The sequence below is a fragment of the Bubalus kerabau genome, chromosome 1 (genome assembly GCF_029407905.1).
Source record: "Bubalus kerabau isolate K-KA32 ecotype Philippines breed swamp buffalo chromosome 1, PCC_UOA_SB_1v2, whole genome shotgun sequence".
Lineage (NCBI taxonomy): Eukaryota > Metazoa > Chordata > Mammalia > Artiodactyla > Bovidae > Bubalus > Bubalus kerabau.
In genome coordinates, this window is record NC_073624.1 from 209,750,670 (window position 1) to 209,760,356 (window position 9,687).

Consider the following 9,687-nt stretch of genomic DNA (forward strand, 5'->3'; position numbering starts at 1 on the left):
GCACATTGATGTTTATAATTCCTACATTTCCTACAAAATTCCATTACTTTTATATAGAAAAAAATGATATTGAAAAGGTGTTGAGAATTTCAACCTTGATGCATTTTAAAACTTTTGTTTTATTCTCAAGATAAATGGAAAACCTGTGATCAACAGATCAGGTATGCCACTTCACAAGATAACCAATGATATCATACTCCAGTATCCTCTACTTTTGCCCTTTCTCTTTACCTATATCCAAAGTCTTATTTCTCAATATCTAGATCTTAATTCCCTGGTGGCTCAGACAGTAAAAGCGACTGCCTACAATGTGGGAGACAGGTTCGATTCCTAGGTCAGGGAGACCCCCTGGAGAAGGAAATGGCAACCCACTGCTGTATTCTTGGAAAATCCCATAAACAGAGGAGCCTGGTAGGCTACAGTCCATGGGGTCGCAAAGAGTCAGACAGGACTGAGTGACTTCATTTTCTTTCTTTCTTTCTAGATCTTAATTGCCAAGGGAATTGCTATACAATTCTTTCAGTTTCTGTTTAATATGACTTCATCACTCTGGAGTGAATAATCAAAGCAAGAGTAATGCAGTGGACCAATGGCAGCAGACTCCTTGGGTTCATCCTGGTAGGTTTTTCTGACCGACCTCAATTACAGCTCATTCTCTTTGGGGTAATCCTGTTTCTTTACTTCATGACGCTCCTCGGCAACTCTACCATCATCCTCGTATCCCTCTTGGATTCTAAACTCCATAATCCCATGTACTTTTTCCTCTCCCATCTCTCCTTCCTGGACCTCTGCTTTAGCAGCAGTATTATTCCTCAGCTTTTAGTCAACCTGGGGAGTTCTGATAAGTCTATCACATATGGTGGCTGTGTGGTTCAGCTCTATGTCTCCCTTGCCCTGGGATCCACGGAGTGTGTCCTTCTGGCTGTAATGTCCTATGACCGCTATGTTGCAGTCTGCCGTCCTCTACATTATGCCTTTGTCATGCACCCTCGGTTCTGTAACATCCTGGCCTCTATGGTGTGGCTCAGTGGGGTGACGACCACCCTTATACAGTCCACCTTCACCCTACAACTCCCCTTTTGTGGGAATCGCAAAGTGGATCATTTCTTCTGTGAAGTTCCTGTGCTCATCAAGTTGGCTTGTGTGGACACTACTTTCAACCAGGCAGAACTCTTTGTGGCTAGTGTCTTATTCTTGGTGGTGCCATTGTCACTCATCTTGCTGTCCTATGGGAACATTGCTCAAGCAGTTCTGAAGATAAAGTCAGCCATTGGACGACATAAAGCATTTAGGACCTGCTCTTCCCACTTGATGGTTGTCATCATCTTCTATGGAACCATTATCTTCATGTATCTCCAGCCAGCCAAGAGTAGATCCAAGGACCAGGGAAAGTTTGTGTCTCTCTTCTACACTGTGGTGACGCCCATGCTTAACCCCCTTATTTATACCCTGAGAAATAAGGAAGTCAAAGCAGCACTGAAAAAATTTATGGGGAAAACTTTATGATTTAGTGAGGCATGATTGTCAAAATATATTTAAAAGAGCATTATTAGGACAGTAATTTAATGGATGATGACAACAAATAATTCAGTTATGTTCATAACCCTATAAGTAAGTTTCCATAGAAAAATTTTAAACAGAGCTTGAAATTCTAAGTTGGACAAACTTGAGTTTGAATGCCCGTTTCATGACAGAACAGCTGGGTGACCTGAACAATTTGCATAATCTTTACATCAGCTATAAATATAAGCTGGAATGAATGATATTGAGCCACTTAAATTAAAATTAGATCATTCTAGGTATTTTATTGCTTATAAAGTTTATTCATAAATTTAATTTATTTATTGGTCATAACTACATGAGTATTATACTTTTTCTTTTGCATGGATTGAAATATTTTGACCAATTACTCATGTCAGAAAGAACAAATCCTAAACATCCACACTATTATTCTTTCAGCTAACCATGGATTCCTGAACCCCTCAGGTTGTGATCCCATTATACACTGAGCTCATTATTGCTGTGCTTTCCTCCTGTTTGACAATTTTCTGACTTTTTAGTGTTTCTCTCCCTAGTAGATTTTCAAGAATGGCAACTATGCTATGACCGGATCAAAGCTTAAAGTAAAATCTGTACAAAGGTGACTCCCAGATTTGTGCTTCAATATAGGTATTTACTGTCTATATTTTCATGTTCAATTATGTATTTCACTTCTATACCTGGGTATATTAAAACAACCTCAGAATTAGTACATCAAAGCTAAGTCAAAAGCTCTCTGGTTTTTTGGTTATTTTTTACTATTCTCAATATCACAAAATGGAACATACATCACCCCAACTCTGTCTCCTATTTCATTTGCTGTTTGTAACTTATATACAGTCTTGTGGATTTTACCTTTTAGTTATCTCTCTAGTCTATCCACTTCTTTCCATTTTAATTTTCTACCGTAAGTGCACTTCTAAGATGGCCTCCTTACTAAGCAGAAGATATTTATTTAATGAACTAATCATGTTTTCCATTATATATGTTACTAGGTACATGCAATTTTTAACTCCTCATGAAACTTATATTTGTCTTATCTCCTTTATGAAGTACATTTGTTTATTAACAATTATTCAGGCATTGAGAACACAGATGTGAACAGAACAGCATCCACTCTTGTAAAGGGTTATATGCTAATCATCCAACTCAGACGATTGATAGATTTTCACTGTGTGATGGTATCTCTTGTCAAACAATAGAAGTCAATGTTAGATGGAGAAAAACCTCACTTTCATCAAATTGATTGTAAAATCAAATTTATCTCAATATAATATTAATGGCTGCATGTTTTTATTTTATTTGGATTTTTTATATTAAGCTGATACGGTTGCAAAGCAACATTATCTAGGCAGCAGCACCTCACCTTGAAGAAGGAAGAATGAGTTTATACTGTTATTTGCTAAATCACAATTGTTTTAATATGTGTGTAAGAAACGAAAGAATTTATGGGTAAATTTTAAAGGGTCTGATAGCTTATAATAGCCAAATAGTCTTCAAGTGGTATGTTTTTGGTGACAGAGAGGACATTTTTCTTTAAAATGATTAGAAGACTTACATGATATATACCCAGATATAGCAAGATATAACTGAAAATAAAATGTTTTCCCCTATATTGAGGAGGGTGCAAGCATCTCTGAAATCCAAGTAAACTAGAGCTTAATAATAGAAAAATGAAAAGGAAAACAAGCTTATGCAGCATAAGCTCTGACAGGTTTCTTTCTTTTATTTTTTTTTTGGTAACATAAATGCCTGACTTAGGGTTTGATTGCTGAGAGACCCATTTCAGTGGTGAATCCATAACAGATGGCTATCTGACAAATTGTTGGCCACCTTACTTGATAAAGAGACAGGCCACCTCCACCCAATAAGGCTCTTTTGTTTTAGAGATCATAGATCACTTCAACAACTGACCTTTTGGGATGATGAGGACTTTTTTCTCTTTTGGCTTTCTTCCTTTCTTTGAAGAATATTAATTCTCTCTCTCTCTCTCTCTCTCTCTCTATATATATATATATATATATATATATATATATACACACACACACACACATATGTATGTATATATTTGAATATTTCTCTTTTATAAATAAATTCATGTGTATCCTTTTTTTTCAGATTTCACATGTAAGCAATATCATATATTTGTCTTTCTCTGGTTTGGGCAGTTTAAATTTCTGCTCTTGTGTTTTAAGTTCACCTACAAAGAATGAACTTAAGAAATCCTAGGTTCCTACCCATGATTTCAATAAAGTCAGAACCCCAAGCCCACTACTCTTCTCCCCAACCCCATGTGGCCCCATGTGTACTGGGTAATTATTAAATCTTGTAAATAGTAAAGCTTTATTTTTCAAAGTTTCCTGAAGGTTATTGCTGAAGGGTGTTTTGCAAGTATATAAGAACTGCAACTGTGTCCAGTCACAACATTGATTATTGATAGTCTGATATCAGCACAAAACAGCTTAATAGGCAGGATATAGAATTTGGAGATTGTTGGTAAGCATATCAGACTTAGACAATCAAGGAAAAATGGGGACTCTTTGGTTTTGAATAAAAACAAAGCAGCAATTAATTTTTCTTCTGCAGAACAACTAAAGTATTATATGAATAGAGAAGAGAAATAAGAATAGAATTATTAACTTATCTGGTCAAAAATGTAAAGTGGCATTTTACACTAGTGAGAACAGAGCGGTGTAATAATGCTTGACATTTGCTGTTCAATTGTAAATCATTCTAGAGCTACTTCAATACTGTGGGCCAATTACTTAGATTTATTCTTGAGGTTATTTTTCTGAGTTGCTGTAATTTTTATGAATTCTCTGTAATTGCCAAATTAGTATTTTTCTATTGTCCAAGCAAGAATTATAAAAGAGTTCAGTTCAGTTCAGTTGCTCAGTCATGTCTGACTCTTTGCGACCCCATGAACCACAGTATGCCAGGCCTCCCTGTCCATCACCAACTCCCAGAATCCACCCAAACCCGTGTCCATTGAGTCAGTGATGCCATCCAATCATCTCATCCTCTGTTGTCCCCTTTTCCTCCTGCCCTCAATCTTTCCCAGCATCAGGGTCTTTTCAAATGAGTCAGCTGTTTGCATTAGGTGGCCAAAGATTTGGAGTTTCAGCTTCCAACATCAGTCCTTCCAATGAACACCCAGGACTGATCTCCTTTAGGATATACTGGTTGGATCTCCTTGCAGTCCAAGGGACTCTCAAGAGTCTTCTCCAACACCACAGTTCAAAAGCATCAATTCTTCGGTGCTCAGCTTTCTTTATAGTCCAACTCTCACATCCATACATGACCACTGGAAAAACAATAGCCTTAACTAGATGGACCTTGTTAACAAAGTAATGTCTCTGCTTTTTAATATGCTGTCTAGGTTGGTCATAACTTTCCTTCCAAGGAGTAAGCATCTTAATTTCATGGCTTCAATCACCATATGCAGTGATTTTGGAGCCCAGAAAAATAAAGTCTGACACTGTTTCCACTGTTTCCCCATCTATTTGCCATGAAATGATGGGACCAGATGCCGAGATCTTAGTTTTCTGAATGTTGAGCTTTAAGCCAAATTTTTCACTCTTCTCTTTCACTTTCATCAAGAGGCTCTTTAGTTCTTCTTCACTTTCTGCCATAAGGGTGGTCTTATCTGCATATCTGAGGTTATTGATATTTCTCCTGCAATCTTGATTCCAGCTTGTTCTTCATCCAACCCAGCGTTTCTCGTGATGTACTCTGCATATAAGTTAAATAAGCAGGGTGACAATATACAGCCTTGACATACTCCTTTTCCTATTTGGAACCAGTCTGTTGTTCCATGTCCAGTTCTAACTGTTGTTTCCTAACTTGTATACAGGTTTCTCAAGAGGCAGGTCAGGTGGTCTGGTATTCCCATCTCTTTCAGAATTTTCCACAGTTTATTGTGATCCACACAGTCTAAGGTTTTAGCATAGTCAATAAAGCAGAAATACATGTTTTTCTGAACTCTCTTGCTTCTCGATGATGCAGTGGATGTTGGCAATTTGATCTCTGGTTCCTCTGCCTTTTCTAAATTCAGGTTTAACATCTGGAAGTTCATGGTTCACATATTGCTGAAGCCTGGCATGGAGAATTTTGAGCATTACTTTACTAGTGTGTGAGATGAGTGTAATTGTGCAGTAGTTTGAACATTCTTTGGCATTGCCTCTCTTTGGGATTGGAATGAAAACTGACCTTTTCCAGTCCTGTGGCCACTGCTGAGTTTTCCAGATTTGTTCTCAAATTGACTGCAGCACTTTCACAGCATCATCTTTGAGGATTTGAAGTAGCTCAACTGGAATTCCGTCACCTTCACTAGCTTTATTCATAGTGATGCTTTCTAAGGCCCACTTGATTTCACATTCCAGGATGTCTGGCTCTAGATGAGTGTCAGTGATCACACCATCGTGATTATCTGGGTCGTGAAGATCTTTTTTGTGCAGTTCTTCTGTTTATTCTTGCCACCTCTTCTTAATATCTTCTGCTTCTGTTAGGTCCATACCATTTCTGTCCTTTATTGAGCCCATCTTTTATGAAATGTTCCCTTGGTATCTCTAATTTTCTTGAACAGATCTCTAGTCTTTCACATTCTATTGTTTTCCTCTCTTTCTTTGCATTGATCGCTGAGGAAGGCTTTCTTATCTCTCCTTGCTATTTTTTGGAACTCTACATTCAAATGGGTATATCTTTCCTTTCCTCCTTTGCTTTTCACTTCTCTTCTTTCCACAGCTATTTAGGATAAATTTAATTGGCACATGTTCTGGAAAGTGCCAAGGTAAGTTCCTGGTGTTCGTGTTAGTTGCTCAGTTGTGAACTACTCTTTGTGACCCCATGGAATACAGCTTGCCAGGCTCCTCTGTCCATGGAATTCTCCAGGCAAGAATACTGGAGTGGGTAGCCATTTCCTTCTCCAAGGGATCTTCCCAACCCAGGGACTGAACCTGGGTCTCCCACTTTGCAGGCACATTCTTTACCTCTGAGCCATCAGGGAAGTTCCTGGTATCTTACCACACAAACCCTTAGGTGATATTAACAAATGATGATCACAGGACATTTTTTTCATGATCATATCCTGGGATCTTCTGTTATGGACATTTTAATGAGCAACATATTTCCAAAGAGGGAATATGGTAATTTTCTTATCCTTTGGGAACTTTCTAAGGCCATATTAACAGTCTTTTTTTCCCCTAGAATAAACCAACTCCTAAAGGAGGAAATAAGTCATTGGGGTTTTACCCTTTCAAGTTCATTCTTTTCAGAATTGGCATCACAGGGGATCGCTCATTTTCTTCTGGCATGTTTCTATGCAAACTCCAGCATTTAGTTTAGAAACTATTTACTTTTTCATTATTTGCAACTGGCATTTCCATATTGTACCACAGACTGCATGAGCAGGCACAACATCTTTCTGAGCTGTTGCAGAGAGATTCAGTTCCAGAGAAGTAGCTTTCTAGCCATTGTGATATTTCTTACTCATAACTGAGGGTCAAAATTCATTCGTGTAGTAATTCCCAAAGATAGTTTCAGTATTCTTGCATACTCTTCCAGGTAAGGAAGAAAGATTAGGTATTAATCTTTGTGGGCATACCGATATTAGTTTAGTTGGTAGTCAGTGACAGGACTTTACAACAGCCTGAATGTTTCCTTTTCTCAAAACCTCACATTTGGTTCCTAGCTTGCACTGTCTTGAACAGTTCCTGTGGCTCTGGGACCTTAATCAGGAATACCTTTATATTTCCTCTCAAGACACAGGTCACCTGGAAATACTGTGAACAAAGAAGGAACTCCTGAAGCTAGAATGCATGTTCTCAGCCTGAAACAGGTATGTTGACAGATGGTACCTGCTGTGGTCATCATAGTCTGGTTGTATGTTTTACTGCATGTAAAGCAAGCTATGAAATCAAAGAAATTCATGTGGCTCAGATGGTAAAGAATCTGCCTGCAATGCAGGAGACCTGGATTCACTCCCTGGGTTGGCAAGATCCCCTACAGCAGGGAATTGTAACCCACTCCAGTATTCTTGCCTGGAGAATTCCATGGCAGAGGAGGGCCTGGTGGGCTACAGTCCATGAGATGCAAAGAGTCAGACAAGATTCAGCAACTAACACTTTCACTTTCTTTTCAGAATTGAGAAGTCTCTGGATTTCTAATAGTAATTTCATGTTGTATTTGACTATTTTAAAACATTTTTCCTTATAAAATTGACTGGAATTCTTCCTTCCTCCCTGGCTCCTTTCCTTCCTTCCTCCCCCTGCCCCTTTTTTTTTGATGCTCAATATCACCTCTGCTCAAAGGCAGCAAAAAATGAGTTTAAAATCGATCATTCCTGATCTTTCTATATTCTTCAAAATGAAAAAAATGACCTTTTGACCCAAATATTTTTGCACTTGATACACATTTGTGAAGCATCTTGTCAAAATATAGAGACAGTCTCATTGACTTAAAAGGGAATTAAGTCAGTATACACATTATCTGCTTAACCAACTGATATTACTTGTAAGTACAAATACATTTCCAGAAATTCATTTCTGAAAGATTAATATGTGCCTCACTTCTTCACTTACCACCCTGCTGCCCCTTTATTTAACAGCAATCTCAGTCTCCTGATTTCCTCTGGATTGACCCCATAGACAATTAAAATGCTTGTTTTTTATATCAGAATACTGCCCTCTCTCAGGATACATTCCATATCTCTTCTTTCTATTGAAAGGACATTTGAACCCAATTTTTAAAAAGGATTTTAGTTAGTGGACAATATTTGTGATGTCTAAACTAGAGTTATTCCTATCTTTTGTGGATGAGAACATTTTGTTTAGTATATTTACATATAAAATTTAATTTTTGTTTTTTGTTGTTGGATTTTAGAAATGTAAAAAGAGTTTACCAAAATTGAGTAGAAGATTGAATGATTCATAGCAACTTTTATATACTGGAAAGTATTTTAAGGAGAATAATAGTTCATGGGCTAAAACGTATGACAGAATTTGAATTCATACCCTATAATCACAGAGTGAAATAATGGATGCCAGACTACTTTCAAAGAGAAAAAAACTTTCAGTGTTAGAGAAGCACAATATGAGAGTTTAAAACATTTGTTAATACAGGTGGTATTTCTAATGACTCAATCAAGAGAAACAAATTGGGGATATATACTAGAGATGACGTCTCAGCAGATAGCAGAGTCTTGAGGGATGGAGGAGCTCCAGGTACATGTGAGGTGCTATGTGTATGTCCAGCACAAGCAAGAGGAGGACCTCTCTCCATGCTTATGTTACAGTCAGGATAGACTCTCTGTGATATGAAAACATCCAGAAGTTTTCTATACTTAGTTATCCAGGAGGTACACCCAAGACAATGTGAATTATGAATATCTCATTTCCTGAGGATGAAAATACCCTGCAGATGGTTGTGTAAGGCAGATGGGCTGGGCTGCAGGTGACAACATTGATTGGGTGACAATTCAAGACAACATTATTATGTCATTTTCCGAGGGTAGCACAGATAATCAGTGGTCTTAAAGGTGGTAGCATCTGTTGGAATACAAGAGGGCATTACCTTCAAGGGTTTAGAGAACTGTCCCATGGGATGTCCCTTGTCACAGTGGATTGGTTCAAAACAAAGGGACCAAGAGTGCCCATGTAAGGAGGCAACTATCAAATCCAAAAATTAGTTTCATATAATGATTTAAGGCCCATAACATAGCATGTGGGGAGCCCAAGGAAGAGTGGGTTACACAGAAGAAAGAAACATAATTGCAGATTAGACAGTCAACATTTGCAGGGGGAGCTGGAGAGGAAGTCCGGCTTAAACTTGAGAGATACTCCTTAGGTATTGGTGGAAGGAATGATTATTTAGTTCAGTTCAGTTCAGTCACTCAGTCGTGTCTGACTCTTTGTGACCCCATGAATCGCAGCATGCCAGGCCTCCCTGTCCATCACCAACTCCCAGAATTCACTCAAATTCATGTGCATTGAGTTGGTGATGCCATCCAGCCATCTTATCCTCTGTCTAACCCTTCTCCTCCTGCCCCCAATCCCTCCCAGGATCAGAGTCTTTTAGCATGATTTGTTTAGTCCCAATTACACAGCATGGTTCTTCATATGATATTGCTTGCATGCTTAGTCATGTCCTATT

General features: G+C 38.2%; 1 protein-coding gene across 1 annotated transcript; it reads left to right on the plus strand.

The window, feature by feature from the left end:
• The first annotated feature begins 576 nt into the window (after positions 1 to 576).
• LOC129642149 (olfactory receptor 2G2-like) lies at positions 577 to 1,506 on the plus strand. The gene has a single exon (XM_055566705.1). It carries the CDS (start codon positions 577 to 579, stop codon positions 1,504 to 1,506), a length of 930 nt encoding a protein of 309 aa, XP_055422680.1.
• The last annotated feature ends 8,181 nt before the right edge of the window (positions 1,507 to 9,687 follow it).

Coding starts and splice junctions, on each gene's coding strand:
- LOC129642149 (XM_055566705.1), top strand. CDS start 577: ATGCAGTGGACCAATGGCAGCAGACTCCTTGGGTTCATCCTGGTAGGT.